Below are 20,440 nucleotides of genomic sequence, written 5' to 3' on the forward strand. Positions count from 1 at the left end.
GCTTCTTGTCTGAAAATCATGGATTTGAGGCTTTCCTTGCTGAAAATTGTGGATTTGTGACTTTCTCGGATGAAAAGAATGGATTTGAGGGGGTTTTTTTGTCTGAAAATCGTGGATTCAAGGCTTTCCCGGCTGAAAATCATGGATTTGAGGTTTCTTGTCTGAAAATCATGGATTTGAGGCTTCCCACAGTGCCACACGCAGGGGACAAAGCTGTCGCCCCCGGGGCTTTTGTGCCACCCCGAGGCAGCTCCTGCAGGCAGGGAGGGACCTGGATTTCATGGATTTCATTCCTGGATTTCACTCCCAGATCCCCTCCTGATCCTGGCCGTGGTCCAGGATGTCCCAGGACGAGCTGGAAGCCACCCCAGGAAATCCCCAGGGATTTATCCCGACAGGAATGAACGTTCGGAAAGGCCGAGCTCCAAAAGCTGAATTTGAGAGAAGGGACCCAGCCCAGGGACCTGAGCGTCCCCAAAGCTCCCTCGGCGTCCCGCGGGATGGGATGCGCGATCTCTAGGGAATGCCTGCGGGATCCAAACCCCTCTGGAATGTGCCGTTTGCAGCCAAGAGGGCCAAATGTTGCTCCTTTTTCCAGGATGGAGGCTGAGCCCGGATGGGGGAAGCCACAGGAACCCATGGGAGCGTTTGGAGGGGGAAAAACCACAAGCAAAGCAACAATTCCAGAGCCAGGACAACAACTCCAGAGGCAAAACAATTCCAGAGCCGAGACAACAATTCCAGAGACAAAACAACTCCAGAGGCAAAACAATTCCATAGCCGAGACAACAATTCCAGAGGCAAAACAATTCCAGAGGCAAAACAACAGTTCCAGACCCGAGACAACAATTCCATAGCCGAGACAACAATTCCAGAGGCAAAACAACAATTCCAGAGGCAAAACAACAATTCCAGAGCCAAGACAATTTCAGAGGCAAAACAATTCCAGAGTCAAAACAACAATTCCAGACCCGAGACAACAATTCCATAGCCGAGACAACAATTCCAGAGGCAAAACAACAATTCCAGAGCCGAGACAATTCCCAAGGCAAAGCAATTCCAGAGGCTGGAAGCGCCCGGATGAGCACACCAGGCTGATTTCCCAGCCTCCCTCATTAAAATCCAGCCGGAGAGAGGCCGAGAAGCGCCGAGAGCCAGATCCGAGCTCTTCCTCGCTGCTCCCGGCCGTGTTTTTATCTCCTGGCAGGAGATAAAAAGCAGGAATAACAGGAATCGCGTTATCGCCCTCCCTGCCCGCGGAGATGCAGGAGGATGGGGAAAAAGAAATTTAAAATCCCATCCTTGTGCACAAAGCAAGGATTAAGTTGGGGGAGAAATCACTGGAAAAGGTGGTGGAGCAGTGTGGTGGTGCTGGTGGGTTTGGAGCGGATTCTGCCCATCCTGGTGGCTCCAAACCCTGTCCAGCCTTGGGAAAAGCTCCAAGGAAACGCTTCCAAAGCCGCTTTTCCCAAGCAAAAATCCCAGCACGGATCTCGGCAGGGACTTGGCCAGGTGTTCCCCGGCCCGTGGAAATGATTTTTTTTAGGGAATAAAATCCCAAAATGGCAGCTGGAGGCTGCTGTGAGGGACACAGGGTGAACCTTCCCATCCCAGGAATAGCCTGGTATCCCAGGAACAGCCTGGTATCCCAGGAAAACTCTAATATTTCAGGAAAACTCTCATATTCCAGGAACAACCTCATACCCCAGGAAAACCCTCAATATCCCAGGAAAACCCTCATATTCCAGGAAAACCTTTCCATCCCGGGAAAATTTTCACATGCCAGGAAAACCCTCCCATGCCAGGAACAGCCTTGTATCCCAGGAAAACCCTTATCTAGGAAAACTCTCATATTCCAGGAAAACCCTCCCATCCCAAGAAAACCCTCCCATTCCAAGAACAGCCTCCCATCCCAGGAAAACTCTCATATTCCAGGAAAACCCACATATTCCAGAAAAACTCATATTCCAGGAAAACTCTCCCATCCCAAGAACAGCCTCACATCCCAGGAAAACGCTCATATTCCAGGAAAACCCTCATATTCCTCAAAAACCCTCCCAATCCCTCGCCTCGCCAACACCCAGCCCCACAGGGGCCGATCACCAAAACCCCGGAATTGCTGAAAACACCCCCAGGACGGGAAGTTTTCCCTGTGGCAGCTCCTCAATCCCATCTCCCATCTCCAGGCCGGGGTTCCGGGAGCTCGGGGTTTCCATGGAGCGCGGCGGCCGCGGGGCTCAGCCCGGGCATACAGATGAGGGGCGACGGGGGGCGGTTGCCACGGTGCCGGCAACATTCCGGGCCCTTTGTCCCTTTATTTATTTCTCCTTTATCCCTTTATTTATTTCTCCTTTATCCCTTTACTTATTTCTCCTTTGTCCCTTTACTTATTTCTCCTTTATCCCTTTCTTTATTTCTCCTTTGTCCCTTTACTTATTTCTCCTTTCCCCTCGTATTTCTCCTTTATCCCTTTTTATTTTTGTTTCTTCATTTCTCTTTTCTCCCTTTATTTTCTCATTTTAACTTGTATTTCTCCTTTTCCCCTCTACTTGTCCTTTTCCCCTATATTTCTCCCTTTTCCTTGTATTTCTTCTTTTTCCTTGTATTTCTCCTTTTCCCCTATATTTCTCTTTTCCCTGTATTTGTCCTTTTCCCCCTGTATTCCTCCTTTGTCCCTGTAGTTCTCCTTTCTCCTTGTATTTCTCAGTTTTCCTTGTATTCCTAATTTTTCCTTGTATTCCTAATTTTTCCTTGTATTTCTCCTTTTTCCTTGTATTCCTCATTCTTCCTTGTATTTCTCCTTTGTCCCTTTTGATTTCTCCTCCTTCCCCTCCTTTCTCCGTTCGTTTTCCCTGCCGACGTTCCAGCCGGGAGATTGGTGCCGTTCCCACGCCGGGGCTTGCTCGGAGTTGGGAGAAGCTGGCGAGTCCCGGTTTCCTCGTTTCAGTGGGATTTGGGGATGAAATCCCTCCCTGGGAAGAGCTGGAATGGAATTCCCACAGGATCCGTGGCTGCTCCATCCCTGTGGGAGTGTCCCAGGCCAGGCTGGAGCACCCTGGGATCATGGGAAGCGTCCCTGCCCATGGCAGGGGCGGGAATGGGATCATCTTCAAGATCTTCCATCTCAAACCATTCCAGGATTCCATAAAAAAATCCCAATTTCAGGATTCCTGACTCATTCCCAGCTTGCAAATTCCCACAGAATCCGTGGCTGCCCCATACCTGGGAGTGTCCCAGGCTGGGCTGGAGCACTCTGGGATAGTGGGAATTCCTTGTCCATGGCTCTGGTTGGGATTTAAGGTCCCTTCCAACCCCAAATCATTCCAGGATTCCACAATCCCACAATAATTCCCTCCTGTCCGCTCCCAGCATTCCAACTTCCCCCAGGGGCTGGGTGGAGATGGAAAAACGGGAATGGATGAGGAAAGGGTTTTCCCACAGCATCCAAGGGCCACTTCCCATCTGCCCATGCCGGGGGGGTGACAGGGACGGGAAGGTCCCACTGTGCCCGGTGTGTGGTGGAGCTGGAGGAGCTGGAGAAGCTGGGGAAGATGGAAAAGATGGAGGAGATGGAGGAGATGGAAAAACTGGAGAAGCCAGGGAAAATGGAAAAACTGGAGGAGCGGGAGAAAATGGGGAAAATGGAGAAGCCAGAGAAGCTGGGGAAGATGGAGAATCCAGAGAAGATGAAGAAGCTGGGGAATCCCAAGATAGAGAAGCTGAGGAATCCCAGGAATCCAAAGATGGAGAAGCTGGGGAATAGAGAAGCTGAGGAATCCCAGGAATCCAGAGAAGATGGAGAAGCTGGGGAATCCCAAGATGGAGAAGCTGAGGAATCCCAGGAATCCAGAGAAGATGGAGAAGCTGGGGAATCCCAAGATAGAGAAGCTGAGGAATCCCAGGAATCCAGAGAAGATGGAGAAGCGGGGGAATCCCAAGATGGAGAAGCTGAGGAATCCTAGGAATCCAGAGAAGATGGAGAAGCTGGAAAAGCTGGAGAGCAGCCCCCCAAGCTCAGCTCACTCCAGGATCTCCCCCAGCAAAGCCCCGGGAGCCGCCATCCCTCGGGAATGTCGCACACGGGACCAGCAGCCACAGCGGGCAGGGCCACCCTGTCCCCACCAGGCTGGAGGTGCCACCACCCCTGCAGGAATTCCGGGAGCTGCTCCCCAGGCAGAGCGGGATCAGCCCCATCCTTTCCTGGGATTTTTCCCCCTCAGGTGGGATCACTCACTGACAAAGTTCTTCCTGTTCTCCCAGTTTCCTTTCCATGAGTTTCAGCCCCAAGTTTTCCCAAATCCACCATTTTCCCACAAGTTCCCATCTCATGACTCACACCATCCCCTGGATTTTCCCATGTCCAAGATTTCTCCCAGCCATCTGTGCTGGGAAAAATGGGATAAAATCCGATTATGGACAAAAGCAGCAGAGCTGGAGGCGTTTTTCCCTGGAAAACCAGACACCTTTTCCAGCCTTTCCTTCACACCTCGAAGAAAAGAAATAAAACCCCCAAATTCCTCCGTGATATTTGTTTTTTAAGGAGAGAAGATTCCCGAGATATTGGAACAACTGGAGGCTTTTATAGACCCGAAAACACCGGAGCACTTAAAAGGTGTGGATCCATCGGAGGGAAGCGGGAATCGATGGATCCATCCTTTCCTTTCATGCTGCTTCTGCAGGAGCTGCTTTAAAAGCAGCAGGGAAGGAGAGAAAAGAGCGGGATCGATCCGGGAGGAGTCGATGTGGAATAAACTCGGCTCCGGAGCCCTTTCCAAGGAGAGCACGGTGGGCATAAAACTGAAACTTTGCTTTCCCCACTCTTTTAATAGTTTTTTGGGTTTTTTTCCCTGCTGGGTGAGAGGCTTTTAAGGGAAAAAAATGTTGGATTGAGGTCAGCGCGGGGCGGGGAGTTGGAGGAAATCATGGATTGGGAGAGGGGCAGGAGATGCCAGAGGGTTCAAACCCATCCCAGCCCCACCTTGAGAATTCCCGGTGTTTGGGGGATGTTTTTCCCTAAGGAATCTCCCATCGGAGGGCTGCCAATGGGGCTGGAGCACCTGGATGGGGGAATTTGGAGCTGGGGAGGATGAGGAGCAGGGAGCAGAGCCTGCAGGAAGATTATTCCCATGGAAAATTATTCCCATGGAAAGTTATTCCAAACTCCCACAGCTCTGGCTCTGCTCAGCCACAGATTCAGGAGATGCTGGGGGTCCTGGGCAGATTCCATGGGATAATTCCACCCAGATCCTGTGGGATAGGAGAGCACAGAGAATACCATGGATATAAAGTGGAATTTAAAGATTTGTTTGGTGGGTCCTGGGTGGATTCCATGAGATAATTCCACTCAGATCCCATGGGATGGGAGGACACAGTTCAATCAGGGATGTAAAGTGGAATTTATGGAATTTTTTTGGAGCGTGTTGGGTGTCCTGGGCAGATTCCACGGGATAATTCCACCCAGATCCTGTAGGATGGGAGAGCACAGAGAATACCATGGATATAAAGTGGAATTCACAGACTTGTTTGGAGGGTCCTGGGCCGATTCCATGGGATAATTCCACCCAGGTTCTCTCAGATGGGAGGGCACAGTGAATGCCATGGATATAAACCAGAATTCATGGATTTGCTGGGCAGTTTGAGGGCACTGCAGACCCCGGGCAGGGTCCTGGGGGTGCCATCCTCAGGTTTTTACCTCCCCAACCTGTCCCTTGTCCCTGCCCCTGGTTCCCCATGAGCCCAAACCCTCCCCTAACCCAACTCCGCTGTTTTTCCAGGAATGACCTCGAGGAGGAGCCTGGAAGATGCAGCCGAGCACGGGAACGACTCCTTTGGAGAGGAAGAAGAGGCCCAGCTCTGACTGAGGTGCCCCCAGCGCTTTCAGCTCCCATTTCGGGGGCGCCAGGCAGGGCCCGACGCTTCCAGGGGCTCGCATGGAGCATCTCCCCCCACGGGCGCCGTCCCCACCTCGCCGTCACCGCTGTCACCCGCTGGCCAGCTCTGGATGCTCCCCGTGACCTTCTCCAGCTCAAAATGAGAGGCCTCCAGCCCAGCTGCCTCCTGCTGTGCGTGGTGGCCGCCAGCGCCATGCCCACGGTGCCGTGGCGCGTGGCGTGTCCCCCGCGCTGCGTGTGCCAGATCCGGCCCTGGTACACGCCCCGCTCCGCCTACCGCGAGGCGGCCACGGTGGACTGCAACGACCTCTTCATCACCTCGGTGCCCCCGGAGCTGCCCGAGGGCACCCAGACCCTGCTGCTGCAGAGCAACAACATCGCCAGGCTGGAGCAGGGCGAGCTGGGCTACCTGCGGAACCTGTCGGAGCTGGATCTGTCGCAGAACAGCTTCTCCGACGTCTGGGATTTCGGGCTCAGGAACATGCCCCAGCTGCTCAGCCTGCACCTGGAGGAGAACCAGCTCTCCGAGCTGCCCGACAGCAGCTTCCCGGGCTTGGGGAACCTTCAGGAGCTCTACCTGAACCACAACCGGCTCCGCAGCATCGCCCCCCGCGCCTTCGCCGGCCTGGGCAGCCTCCTGCGGCTCCACCTCAACTCCAACCTGCTGAGGACGCTGGACAGCCGCTGGTTCCAGATGCTGCCCAGCCTGGAGATCCTCATGGTCGGGGGGAACAAGGTGGACGCCATCCTGGACATGAATTTCCGGCCCCTGGGCAACCTGCGGAGTTTGGTGCTGGCCGGGATGCAGCTGCGGGAGATCTCGGATTACGCCCTCGAAGGGCTGAGGAGCCTGGAGAGCCTCTCCTTCTACGACAACAAGCTGGCGGATGTCCCCAAGAGGGCTCTGCAGCAAGTGCCCGGCCTGAAATTCCTGGATCTGAACAAGAACCCGCTGCAGAGGGTCAAGCAGAGCGACTTCACCAACATGCTGCACCTCAAGGAGCTGGGCCTCAACAACATGGACGAGCTGGTGTCCATCGATCAGTTCGCCCTCATCAACCTCCCCGAGCTGACCAAGCTGGACGTCACCAACAACCCCAAGCTGTCCTTCATCCACCCCAAGGCCTTCCAGCACCTTCCGCAGCTGGAGACGCTGATGCTCAACAACAACGCCCTAAGTGCCTTGCACCGGCAGACGGTGGAGTCGCTGCCCAACCTGCAGGAGATCAGCATCCACGGCAACCCGCTGCGCTGCGACTGCGTCATCCGCTGGGTCAACGGCACGCGGCCCCGCGTGCGCTTCATCGAGCCCCAGTCCACGCTCTGCGCCGAGCCCCCCGACCTCCAGCGCCGGCACATCCGCGACGTCCCTTTCCGCGAGATGACGGAGCGCTGCCTGCCGCTCATCTCCGCCCGCAGCATCCCGGCGCGCCTGGACGCCGAGGTGGGCGACAACGTGGCCCTGCACTGCCGGGCGCTGGCGGAGCCGGAGCCGGAGGTCTACTGGGTGACGCCAACCGGCGCCAAGCTGCTGCCGTTCGGGGATGACGGGAAGTTCAAGGTGCACTCCGAAGGGACGCTGGAGATCCGCGGGATCGCGGCGGGCGAGGCCGGGCTCTACACGTGCGTGGCTCACAACGTGCTGGGCGCCGACACCCGCGGCGTCCGCGTGCTGGTCAACCGCTCCTTCCCGCTGGGCCGGGCCGAGCTGGAGCTGCTGGTGGTGGACGTCCAGCCCCACCACGTGCTGCTGGCGTGGCGGCCGCGCCTCAACGCCGTCTCCTCCAACCTCACGTGGGCCAGCTCGACGCTGGGCTCGCGGCTGGGCGCGGCGCGGATCCCGGCGGGCACCCACAGCTTCAACATCACCCGGCTGCGCCCCGACACCGAGTACCGGGCGTGTCTGCACGTCGCCTTGGTGGCACCGCCGGTCAGGGTGGCCTGTGTGACCGCCAGGACTAAAGAGGCCAGGCAGGGGATGCCGTGGGGACGGGGGACGCTGGCGACGGCGCTGCTGCTGGGCCTGCTGCTCCTGGGGGCGGCGGCGCGCGCCGGATCCCGGCGGGAATCGCTCCGTGGGGCCGGGGCCGTGCGCGTGGTTTATCCCCTGCAGCCCCGGGGACACCTCCTGGCCGTGCAGGTGCAGGCGGCGCCCCTGGAGTGCTGAGGGAGGATTTTGGGGGGAATGAGCGGGATTTTGGGGTGGGTGGGGAGGGAGGAAAGGGTTTTTTTAACAAAAAAAAAGACAGACGGTGGGGAAAAAAAAATGGGATTTTGTGGATGTGACCTTGAGGAGCCTCAGGATCCATGGGAGAGGAGCCTCTGGTGGTCCTGGATCTGTGTGGAGGGGATGGATTTGGCCGTGGATCCCAAACAAAACCCCGCTGGGAAGATGGGAAGGGATGGAGAACACTGTGGGGACGATGCCCCGAGTGGGTGAAGAGCCATAAAAGGAACCCCAAACCTGTGTCCCCCTGGCACCAGGGACACCCCAGAGGTTTCACTTCCCTTGCTGGACAGACCTTGCTTTGGAAATACAAAAAAAAACAACCTAAAAACCCCTAAAAACAAGAGATTTCTTCCTTTGGGAACTGTGTGGGGTCTGGGGTTTCTTTCTTGGGGTTTTTTGGAGCCTTGGGATCATCAAACAAAGCAATCCCAGTGTCACCTCCCTCGCTGGACAGTCCCTGCTCTGGAAATACAAGAAAAACCTAAAAAAACGCTAAAACAAAAAGTTTTTTTTTCCTTTGGGGTTTGGGGTTATTTCTGGGGGTTTTTGGGAGCATTGGGATCATCAAACCAAGTGTCACGCCCTGCTCTGTCACTGCTGTCACCTGGGGGAAAGCAGGAAGGGAGGATTTGGGATAGAAGAATGGCAAATGGTGACGGTGACACTTCCCTGTGGGGCTGGATGGATCCGTGATCACACAAGATCCCAAAATTTTTGTGGATAAAGGGTAAAATGGGAAAAAAAAAAAAAAAAAAGAAAAACAGGAAGAAAAGAGGGGAGGAAGTAGGAAAAAAAAAAAACTGGGAATGTTGAGATGCACCTGGAGGGGTCCAAGGGGAATCACTGGGATTTGGGACAGGGGAAAATATGGATTTGTGGGTTTGGGAAATCAGGAAAAATAACCCCCAGCCATGGGATGGTGTCCCTGAGCGCCTTTTCCAGCCGGGAATGTGGATCCTGGAAGGAGGGAGAGCGGCAGGAGCTGGGTGTGGGAGCCCTCTAGTGAGCTCCGCCTTCTCCAGGAGCCCTGATCCCAAAAAACAGCCAGAAAAGGGAGAAGAAATCCGCCCGGAATTGTCACAGGGATGGGGTGGGGGGCTGCAGAACAAAGGGTCAAATCCAGAGGATTTACTGCTGCCATTCCCAAGGGATTTTGCAGATGTTGGAAGGGGAAAAACCTGTCTGGAAAGGGGAAAAAAATTACTAAAAAGGGGGAAAAAAATCTGTTGGGAAAGAGGAAAAATATATTTGGAAAGGGGAAAAATCTGCCTGAAAAGAAGGAAAAATTTGCCTGCAAATGGGAAATAATTGCTTGGAAACGGAGAAAAAAAATTGCTTGGAAATGGAGAAAAAAATCTGCTAGAAAAGGGAAAAACTATGCCTGAAAAAGGTGCAAATGGAGCTTTAAAGGAATGATTTTACCCCCAAAAAACAATGTGTTTTGTTTTTAAAGCCACTTTTCATTAAAAAAAGAGGATTGTTTTAGCCTAAATGATAGGTGAGAGCAGGTGAACATCCCAAAATATCCCAAAGCTGCTGGAATTGAATCCTGCTGGTCAGAGGTGGTACAGAATAGATTTAAATACACAAAACTGAGAAGAAATAGAAATTAAAGAGCCAAAAAAGAAAGAAAAATATAACATTATTATTATTTTTCCATCGCATTTGTGACCTGGATTAAAAACTTGGATTTATTTCCCATCTGGGAGCAAGGAATTCCTCACCCTGCCAACCTTAAACAATTAAAAAAATAGGAATAAAGTTCATTTTCTTCTCTCCAAAACCAATCCCCTTCCCTCCCACCATAAATATTCTGTTTTTATTTCTCAGCTCCAAAGGAATTGCACAAGTCGGGATTTATGGAAAAAAAAAAAAACACATTCCAAAGTTTTCGATTTTTCCAAAATCTGCTGTTCTTGGTCAGGAGAAAGAATCCAAGAAATTTTATGCAAAGGATAAAATCCGGCTGAAGATGGGAAATCGGGAAAATTTCCAAGTTGGGGTTTTGATCTCGAGGTGATTTCCATGGAAAAGTGGATCCTGTGGATGATTCTTGCTGGGATTAAATCTTTGTTTTCTTTGGTTTCACTGGCTGAGCTCTGGAATTGGGGTTTGAGTGCAAAAATCTTCATTTTGGGGTTATTTTAGGGGCAGAAGGTCCTGCTATCCCATAAAGATCCTGATGACCATCTTGATCCTGCAGACCAAACTCTGGAATTCGAGGTTTTGTGCAAAAAAAAAAAAAAAAATTTTCTATTTTTGGGGTTATTTTAGTAGAAGGTCCATGAAGATCCCGATGGCCATCCTGATCTCCTTCCTGCACACACTGAAATTGGGATTTGAGTGCAAAAATCCTCTTTCTGGAATTATTTTAGGGTCAGAAGATCCTGATACCCCATGAAGATCCTCATGACCATCTTGATCTCCTTCCTGCAAACACTGAAACTGGGATTTGTGTGCAAAAATCCAGATTTTGGGATTACTTTCGGGACAGGAAGAATCCCTACCCCATGAAGATCCTGATGACCATCTTGATCTCCTTCCTGCACACACTGCAGTTGGGATTTGTGTGCAAAAATCCAGATTTTGGGGTTATTCTTTCAAGATCCTGATGACCATCTTGATCTCCTTCCTGCACACACTGCAATGGGGTTTGAGTGCAAAAATCCAGATTTTAGGATTACTTTAGAGACAGGAAGAATCCCTACCCCATGAAGATCCTGATGACCATCTTGATCTCCTTCCTGCACACACTGCAGTTGGGATTTGTGTGCAAAAATCCAGATTTTGGGGTTATTCTTTCAAGATCCTGATGACCATCTTGATCTCCTTCCTGCACACACTGCAATGGGGGTTTGAGTGCAAAAATCCAGATTTTGGGGTTATTCTTTCAAGATCCTGATGACCACCTTGATCTCCTTCCTGCACACACTGCAATGGGGTTTGAGTGCAAAAATCCAGATTTTAGGATTACTTTAGGGACAGGAAGAATCTCTACCCCATGAAGATCCTGATGACCATCTTGATCTCCTTCCTGCACACACTGCAGTTGGGATTTGTGTGCAAAAATCCAGATTTTGGGGTTATTCTTTCAAGATCCTGATGACCACCTTGATCTCCTTCCTGCATACACCACAATGGGGGTTTGAGTGCAAAAATCCAGATTTTAGGATTACTTTCGGGACAGGAAGCCTCCCTACCCCATGAAGATCCTGATGACCATCTTGATCTCCTTCCTGCACACGGGACATGGCGATCTCTTCTTCTTCAGCATCCTGGCACACCTGAAGCAGGCCACCAGGTGAGCAGTCCTTCCGTGGACAATATTCCCATCCCGAGGCCTGTGCTGGCACAGGAAGCAGGGATTCAGCAGGGTTTTGATGCTCTCCAAAGATTCCACCTCCTCCTCTTCCTTCAGCTTGGCAAAATCCCGATTTTTCCCGTCCCGCGCCAAATCCAAGGACTCGATGGAGCCGCCGGGATCGGCGCAGGGTTTGTTTTCTGCCAGGAAAAGGGGTTTGGGTTGGCCAGCCGGGGCTGAGATCGTCCTCCTGCAGTCTGGGACGTCCATCCCTTCATCCTGCTCCTGGTTTTCCATGGAATTGATGTTGGAAAGGGACAGGGAATGGGGCAGTTTGGGGCAGTCCCGGTACCAGTCCTTGCGCAGGGCCCAGCAGCGGAAGCAGTACCTTTTTCCCGGAGAGTTGAATTTCCTGCACTTGGAGCATTGCCAGCAGTCCTGAGGGATTTAAGGCAAAAAAAAATCCAGCCAAAAAAACCAAAAAAAATCAATTTATTTTTGGGTATTCCTTGTTTTAGCTGTGTAGGTAAAGCAGCAAGGAAGCCTCATTTAAAAAAAAATTATTTATGAGTGATTTATAAGCTGGAAAAACCAACATTTTGTGGCTTGGGATTGATTCATCCCGGATCTGTCCCTCATGAATTCCTCTCCTTCCTTTCTCCCAGCCCTCTGGAAGTATCCAAGTTGGGGCAGTTTATTTTTATTTAATTTCAAGAGAATTTTCAATCTTTTGCTCAAAATTCAAGGGGAGAGCTCCTGGAATTTGCTTTTCCAGGCTCACCCATCACTTACCAGCTGTTGAATCTGCATAATTAATGGATTTATTAATTTTCTCACAGAAAAGGGCAAGAGCTGCACAAGTGCAGAGCCAGGACTCAGCTGTCCAAAGCCAGGGATATCCCCATTTATTCCAGGCTGGAAAATTCTGCTAAAAACCACTAAAATTCTGCTCAAAACGATCAAAATTCGTAGTTTTTGACTGATTATAAAGTTCTACTTGAGATTCCCAGGTCCCTTCCAAGGACAATCCTCCAGACTTCCATCCAGAGGACAACACGGAATTAAAATCTTATTAAAACCTTATTAAACCATGCCTGGGTGTCAACGTAACTTCACCCAGCCACTTTTCTTTTTGGAATCCCACAAGAAAATCAGCTTTTCCCACCCCAAAAGCAGCAACAGATGTGGGATGAGCCCTTCCAGCCCCAGGTAATCCCAAAGAATTCCCACCTCAGAAGCAGCCTCTGTGTCCGTGTCATCACTCAGGCACTGGGAATCCTCCAGCTCATCCAAGCACACATCCTCAGGTACCTGGAATTCCAGGAAAGCATTGTCAGAGGGTGAGAATGTTGAAATATTCCCTATTTATTGTTTGCCTGGCGATGGCCACTCCAATTAAAGGATTACAGCATCACCCTGCTCATTAGATCACTTCTAAAAGTGAATTAAAAACCATTTTTGCAGTGATTCTTTAGCAGAATGTTGGTAACTTTTGCTTGTTCACCATGATCAGACTTTCTTCTTTGAGTCTTTAGCTGGACTCGGTTTTTAAAATCCTTTTCCAAGCTTAACTCCATGATTTTTGATTTATAACTCTTGCAGGTATTGGTCAGAAACCCACTTAAGTTGCTGCGAGAAGTTTAATCCATTTTCAATTGATTTTATGCCTTGAAAAATTGAATTTAAACCAAAACCCAAGCAGGAAAACCATCAAACACATGAGGAATGGTGACAGCCTCTTCTGAACAGGATTTAGGCTCTGGATGGGAACAGATCCAGCCTTTTTAAGGGCAGCAGAGCACCCTGGGATGAATTAAAACAGAGAAAACTGTGCCAGAGGTACCTTGGTGTCACCTTCTGTGACCTCCTCACAGTCCAGCACTTCCACCTTGAGCCCAGCAGCGCCCTGGTCCAGGGGACACTCGTTGAGGAACCACAGGTCATCCGTGGTGTCTGAAACTATGGCAGTGTCAATGTCCTGAGGGAAAAAAAAAAAACAAAAAAACCCAGGAAAAATAATTTGTTGTTGTCTCATTCTCCTCTCCAACCCTCCAAAGCCCTGGGCACCTCACTGCCCTCAGACACCCCTTTTGAAAATTTCTGCCCCACAGGCCCCCCTTTTCCCACCTCACAGGTTTCCATTCTTAAAATTTTCCCCTCACAGATTCCCTTTTTGCCAATTCCCACCTCACAAGTTCCCCCTTTCCCCAGTTTTTACCTCACAGGCTCCCCTTTTCCCAATCTTTCTCCAATTCCCCCCTCACCAACTCAGTTTTTCCCAATTTCCACCTTGCAAGTTCCCCTTTCTCCAGTTTCCCCCTCACAGGCTTATCTTTTCTCAATTTCTCCCTTACAATCCCCCTTTTTCCCCAATTTCCACCTTACAGGTTTCCATTTTAAAAATCTTCACCTCACAGATTCCCTTTTCCCAATTTCCCCCTCACAGGCTCCTCTTTCCCCAATTTTTACCTCACAAGTTCTCCTTTTCCCAAAGTTTTCCCGATTTTTACCTCACAAATTCCCAACCTTTTCCCAATTTTTACCTCACGAATTCCAAACCTTTTCCCAATTTTTACCTCACAAGTTCTCCTTTTCCCAACCTTTTCCCAATTTTTACCTCACAAATTCCCTTTTCTCAACCTTTCCCCAATTTTTACCTCACAAATTCCCTTCTTCCCAGTTTTTACCTCATGAAATCCCCTTTTCCCAACCTTTTCCCAATTTTTACCTCACTAATTCCCCTTTTCCCTATTTTTACCTCACAAATTCCCCTTTTCTCAACCTTTTCCCAATCTTTACCTCGCAAATTCTCCTCTTTCCAACATTCTTCCAATTTTTGCCTCAAAAAATTCCCCTTTTCCCAATTTCTACCTCAAAAGCTCCCCCTTTCCCAAGCTTTTCTCAATCTTTACCTCACAAATTCCCCTTTTCCCGCTATTTCCCCAATTTTTACCTCACAAATGCCCCTTTTCTCAATCTTTACCTCACAAATTCTGCTTTTCACAACCTTTTCCCAGTTTTTACCTCACCATCTCCCCTTTTTCCAACTCCCACCTCCTTCCAGCTCCCCCACCACCCTACAATGTCCGCCTCAATAAAAAAAAAGGGCAACTCCTGAAATCCAGGCACCTCTGAGGGCCTTAAGGAAAGAATTTGGTCGATTTAAAAACCTTAAAATTCACAACCACCCAATGGGAAAGGTCCAGAGTGGGAAAAAGGCTGAAAATCCTGGAGTGGGAAGGGGAAAGAGAGAAAAAAAACAGAATATTTTATTTCCTTGGAAGCCAAGAGAGGAGAGAAAGAGGACACAAAGCCCCTTTTACACACCTGGTTAGTCTGAATATCCGTGGATCCGTTACTCCTGGATTTGTAATTGCTTCTGAGATTCCCTAAAAACCACCACGGCAGCCCGGCCACATCCCATTCCTCAAAAACCAGGTCCAGCTTGGGTTTTTTGCTTTTGGAGAGGTTTTCTATCAAATCATTATCTGGAAGAGCCAAGCACAGTCCAAGTCATTGGGTGAGAGACATGAGCAGAGAAAAAAATCGGGTTAAAATCTGATTTTTTAACTTGTGGGGTTTGGATATCCCTAATCTGGTAAAAATCCCTGCACAAATCAGGGAATATCCCAGTGTTCCCACTGCCCCTGCACTGGGACAGGCCGAGTTTAATTTAAAATTTCACCACAGAAACACAAACACTTCCCCAGCCAGCCCTGAGTGATTTAAAATGCAGAAAGGACTGGCTGGAATTCAGTTTGCAGCTCCTGAATTCCCAAGAAGTGGGATCCATCCCCCCCATGCTCCAGCCTGGGATCCCAAACTGAGACTCTGCAAGGCTGGCTGGTAAATCCAGGGAATTTTCTAAGGGTTTCCAAGGCTGGCTGGTAAATCCAGGGATTTTTCCAAGTGTTTCCAAGGCTGGTTGGTAAATCCAGGGAATTTCCAGCTCCCCCATTTGAGCTGGAAACAAGGAGCTGCTTTTTTCATTGATAAGAGAGAATAAAAAGTGGAAAACCAGGAAAATTGCTCCCAAAACTTCTGAAATCTCCACATGTGACCCAGCAAAAAAAAATGCCACGGGGGAAATGTCAAAATATGACAGATCCACCCAAAAATCCCCATTTTTGTTCAGTTCCCTGCTTGGTTTGCAGGGAATGACTGCAGCCAGCCCAGGCTGTGTTCTGTGAGCTCAGGAACCTCCCTTGGGAAGAGGGATGGATCAAAGATAATTCCAGCATTGAAAACACCCTCCAGCAAGGTCTGGAAGATTTTTTTTCTCATGGCATTACTCAGTGAGAGATGAGATTTTGGGGCTTAACCTGCCACTGCACTCAGAGCATTTACGCCAGAAAATAAAATACCTGTGGTGAACTTTGCCATTTCTCAGTCTTGAGCACCAAGATTTTTAATTATTCTATTCCAAACCAGGGCTTTTTTGAGTCTTCCAGCTCCTTCCTCCAGCATTTTGCTGCTCTGTGTCCCACACACGTTTGCCAGCGTTGTGATAATGCAGAAATTTGTCCCTCACCTTCACAAATGTCACATTTGGGCTCTGAGGTAGCTGGAGCTGAGCTTTTGCTGTCATCCTTCAGGACCCCAGAGACTCAATCTTGAGCATCAAGATTTTTAATATTTCTATTCCAAACCAGTTTTTTCTCAGTCCATCCTCCAGCATTTTGCTGCTCTGTGTCCCACACACGTTTGCCAACGTTGCGATAATTCAGAAATTTGTCCCTCACCTTCACAACTGTCACATTTGGGCTCTGAGGTAGCTGGAGCTGAGCTTTTGCTGTCACCCTCCAGGATGCCGGAGTCAGATCCTTCCTCCTGGCTGAGCTGCAGGAAGGAAAATCCAGGAATTAGCCCAGCAGAGCTTGCAGGGACAAGGGGATGCAGCACTTCCATCCCCAGGCACCAGCTGCAGCACGAGACCAAGCAGGTAGGAAGAGGAAATAATTCAGAATAAAAACTACAAACTATTTCTCTTAAAAGCCTCTGGAATCAGCACCAAGGAAAAATCTTCAGCTTGGCAAAAATCCCAAAGTTGGCGTTTTTTTCCATGCAGTGAAAGTTGATTTTGTGACTCTGACACCTCCCAGCCTTCACCCCAAACCACACCTGGAAAAAACATCGGAGGCGCCAAGATTTTTCCTAGGTTATCACCTCTGCCTGAAAAAAGCTGCTGGAAACAAATCCTAACTAAAGCACAGTGAATGATTTTATTTGGTAATTCCTAGTGGGAGAAAAGGTGGGATAAAAGAGGTGGAGGAAAAAGCAGGAAAGCACTGCTGGAGAAGCTGAGGCCTGGAAGTGCTGCACCCCAGAAGAACGCGCTCAGAGACTGGCACTCTGTCACGAGGAGAACAGAGAAGGGTGGCTCTGTCCCTGCTCTGTGGACTCCGAGAACTTTTTCATTTTTGGGGGGAATTTTTCCCTCAGGCAAAAAAAAAAAAAAAAAAAAAAAAAAAAAAAGGTGAGGAGCAGCACAACGAGAAGGACAAAAAGTTCTGGCAGTCCACCATGCAGAGGTACAGAGAAGGGGCGGCTCTGTACAAGAAAAGAACCCACTGGGCAGTGGGGTTTACCTGCAGCTGGTCTGGGCTGGGCTTAGCGACGCTCTGCTCCTTTGGGAGAGTCTGTGCAGCATCTGCAGATGGCAGGTAAAACACAAGGAAAAGCCTTCCCCCAAAATCCCCATTCTCGCAGCACACGGGGCGCCGGGGCAAGCAAACGACCAGCCAGGCTTGGCAGAGCTGAGGGAGTCCTTCAGCTAAAGCCTGTGGAAAGTTGGTGTTCTTCCCCAAGGGAAAAATGATTCTCCTTCCTACAGCTGAATTCAGAATTCTTCCCCAGGGGAAAATGATTCTCCTTCCTATAGCCAAATTTGGAATTCTTCCCCAAGGGAAAAATGATTCTTCCTCCTACAGCTAAATTCAGAATTCTTCCCAAAGGGAAAAATGATTCTTCCTCCTATAGCCAAATTTGGAATTCTTCCCCAAGGGAAAAATGATTCTTCTTCCTATAGCCAAATTTGGAATTCTTCCCCAAGGGAAAAATGATTCTTCCTCCTACAGCTAAATTCAGAATTCTTCCCAAGGGAAAAATGATTCTTCTTCCTATAGCCAAATTTGGAATTCTTCCCAAAGGGAAAAATGATTCTCCTTCCTACAGCCAAATTCACAATGTTCTTCCCAAAGGAAAAACCGACTCTTTTCCCTACAGCCAAATTTGGAATTCTTCCCCAAGGGAAAAATTATTCTCCTTCCTACAGCCAAATTCAGAATTCTTCCCAAAGGGAAAAATGATTCTTCTTTCTATAGCCAAATTTGGAACTCTTCCCCAAGGGAAAAATGATTCTTCCTCCTACAGCTAAATTCACAATATTCTCCCCAAAATAAAAAACCTATTATTTTCCCTATAGCCAAATTCGGAATTCTTCCCCAGCGGAAAAATGATTCTCCTTCCTATAGCCAAATTCAAAATATTCTCCTCAAAGGGAAAATAAATTATTTTTCCTATAGCAAAATTCAGAATATTCTTCCCAAAGGGAAAAGTGACTGTTCTTGCTATAGCCAAATTCAGAATTCTTCCCAAAGGCAAAAGTTATTCTTTTTGCTACAGTCAAATTCAGAATATTCTTCTCAAAGGAAAAACCAATTCTGTTCCCTACAGCCAAATTTGGAACTCTTCCCAAAGGAAAAATGATTCTTCCTCCTACAGCCAAATTCACAATGTTTTTCCCAAAGGAAAAACCTATTCTTCTTCCTACACCCAAATTCAGAATTATTCCTAAAGGGAAAAATTATTCTTTTTGCTACAGCCAAATTAGAACATTCTTCCTAAAGGGAAAAGTTATTCTTTTTGCTATATCTAAATTCAGGATTCTTCCCAAAGGGAAAAGTTAATTCTTTTTCCTATAGCAAAATCCAGAATATTTCTTCCAAAGGGAAAATTTATTATTTTTCCTATAGCAAAATCCGGAATATTTCTTCCAAAGGGAAAATTTATTATTTTTCCTATAGCAAAATCCGGAATATTTTTCCCAAAGGGAAATTTGATTTTTTTTCCTGCAGCCATCCCAAGCTCCAGCGCTGTGCCAGGGGAATTCCTGCTCGTTCTGGGTGTCTCTGGGTCTGGTACTCCTGGATTTGGAATTTTTCCTGAGCTTCCCTAAAAACCACCTTGGCTTTGTCTGATTTTCCAAGGATCTTCTGTACATCCAGGGAAATTCCTGGATATATATAAAAATACAAATTCCAATCCTATTTCAGCTGGACTATTTTACAAGGAGCTGTTTTTCCACCTGAGGTTCCTCAAAACGAGAGAATAAAAAATGGAAAAACAGGAAAATTGCTCCCAAAACTTCTGAAATCTCCATGAGTGACCCAACAAGAAAACCTATGGGGGGAAATGTTAAAATATGACTGATCCACCCCAAAAAAAAATCCCATTTTTGTTCAGTTCCCTGCTTGGTTTGCAGGGAATGACTGCAAAGCCATTCCTCAAACACCAGGATTCCACAGGGAATCCCACCTGGAAGGTGAACAGGGATTTTTTTTTAAATTCCTGACAATTTCCTGTTTTTTTCCTAAAGGGTTTGGGCATGAAAATAAAGGAAAATTCCATGCACAGGGCTGGAGGCAGCTGCTCCCAATTAAAAGGATGAGTTAAATTAACAAGAAAACACCCAGACAGGGAATAGCTGAACATGGCAAAGAAATTCCACCTAAAAATGGCCTTTAAATGGAGCAAAATTCTAGCAAAATTCAGAAATTCCTGCTTTTCTTTTCTGTTTTTGTTACATTCCAGCTGCTGGGTTTTCATCCCTGATGGAAAACAGGAGCCAGGGCTCTGCAGGGAGAAATCCTGCCAAAATTTGATTTTCAGGGAGTGAAAATACTCCAGGTGCTGGAAGGTTTCCTACTGGAGCAGGGGAATTGCAGAAAAACCTGAAGTGAGGGAATCCCAAATGCAGACTTGGGAAAAGTTGGCAAGGGAATGGGGGAAAATTAAAAAATGGGAAAAACTAGGAAAGAGAAAAGGGGGAAATTGGAAAAGAAAAAAAATGGGAAAATTAGAAAAGAAAAAAGGGGAAAGTCAGAAAAGAAGAACAGGGAAAAATCAGAAAGTAAAAGGGGAATAGAATTAGAAAAGCAGGAAATTACAAAAGAAAAAAAGGGGGGAAATGGGGAAAATTGGAAAAGGAGAAATTAAAAAATAAGAAAGGGGAAAATTAGAAAAGAAGGGCCAGGAAAGGAAGGATAATGGGAGGAAAAAAGAAGGAAAATGGGGAGGAAATGAAGAAAAATGGGGGGAAAATGAATGAAAATGGGTGGGAAAGGATGGAAAAGAGGTGGGGAAAGGAAAGAGGTGAGATAAGGAAGGAAAAGAGGTGGGAAATTATAGAAAATGGGGAGAAAGGAAGGAAAAGAGCCAGGAGAGGAAAGAAGGTGGGTGGAAAAAAGAAGGAAAATGGGGGGAAAAGAATGGAAAAGGTGTGGGAAAGGGGAAGAAATTTAAGGAAAAGAGGTGGAAATTAAGGGGTGGGAAAGGAATGAAAATGCCAAGAGAGGAAAGTGGGTGGAAAAAAGAAGGAAAATGGGGGGAAAAGAATGGAAACTATTTGGGAAAAGTGGGAAAAGGAAGGAAAAGGGGGAGAAATTTAAGGAAAAGAGGTGGAAATTAAGGAAAAGGGGTGGGAAAGGAATGAAAAAAGCCAGGAGAGGAAAGTGGGTAGAAAGAAGAAGGAAAATGAGGGGGGGAAGGGATGGAAAAGGTGTGGGAAAAGGAAGGAAAAGGGGGAGAAATGTAAGGAAAAAAGGTGGAAATTAAGGAAAAGGGGTGGGAAAGGAAGGAGAAGAGCCAGGAGAGGAAAGTGGGTGGAAAAAAGGAAAATGGGGGAAAAAGGATGGAAAATGTGTGGGAAAAAGAAGGAAAAGGGGGAGAAATGTAAGGAAAAGAGGTGGAAATTAAGGAAAAGGGGTGGGAAAGGAAGGAAAAGAGCCAGGAGAGGAA

At 48.3% G+C, this 20,440-nt stretch overlaps 2 protein-coding genes across 7 annotated transcripts in view; one reads left to right on the top strand and one right to left on the bottom strand.

Annotated features, from left to right (window-relative positions):
• The window catches only part of LRRN2 (leucine rich repeat neuronal 2), a 30,993-nt gene extending 10,792 nt beyond the window's left edge, over positions 1-20,201 (top strand). The window contains exons 2-3 of one of the 5 annotated variants that reach the window (XM_085561277.1): positions 4,541-4,785; positions 5,775-20,201. In XM_085561277.1, the coding sequence (XP_085417403.1) occupies positions 6,031-8,058 (2,028 nt within the window). In that variant the 5' untranslated portion in view covers positions 4,541-4,785; positions 5,775-6,030 and the 3' untranslated portion in view covers positions 8,059-20,201. The other 4 variants (XM_085561275.1, XM_085561278.1, XM_085561274.1 and 1 more) reach the window with 4 other exon arrangements.
• MDM4 (MDM4 regulator of p53) overlaps positions 9,786-20,440 on the bottom strand; it is a 25,309-nt gene continuing 14,654 nt past the window's right edge. For both annotated transcript variants that reach the window (XM_085561280.1, XM_085561279.1), the window contains exons 6-11: positions 17,011-17,072; positions 16,165-16,261; positions 14,750-14,910; positions 13,262-13,400; positions 12,653-12,729; positions 9,786-11,860 (exon numbers count right to left, since the gene is read on the bottom strand). In XM_085561280.1, coding sequence (XP_085417406.1) covers positions 11,318-11,860; positions 12,653-12,729; positions 13,262-13,400; positions 14,750-14,910; positions 16,165-16,261; positions 17,011-17,072 — 1,079 coding nt within the window. In that variant the 3' untranslated portion in view covers positions 9,786-11,317. The remainder of the gene's footprint in view (positions 11,861-12,652; positions 12,730-13,261; positions 13,401-14,749; positions 14,911-16,164; positions 16,262-17,010; positions 17,073-20,440) is intronic.

This window comes from Lonchura striata, chromosome 26 (assembly GCF_050655825.1).
Source record: "Lonchura striata isolate lonStrDom1 chromosome 26, ASM5065582v1, whole genome shotgun sequence".
Classification (NCBI taxonomy): domain Eukaryota; kingdom Metazoa; phylum Chordata; class Aves; order Passeriformes; family Estrildidae; genus Lonchura; species Lonchura striata.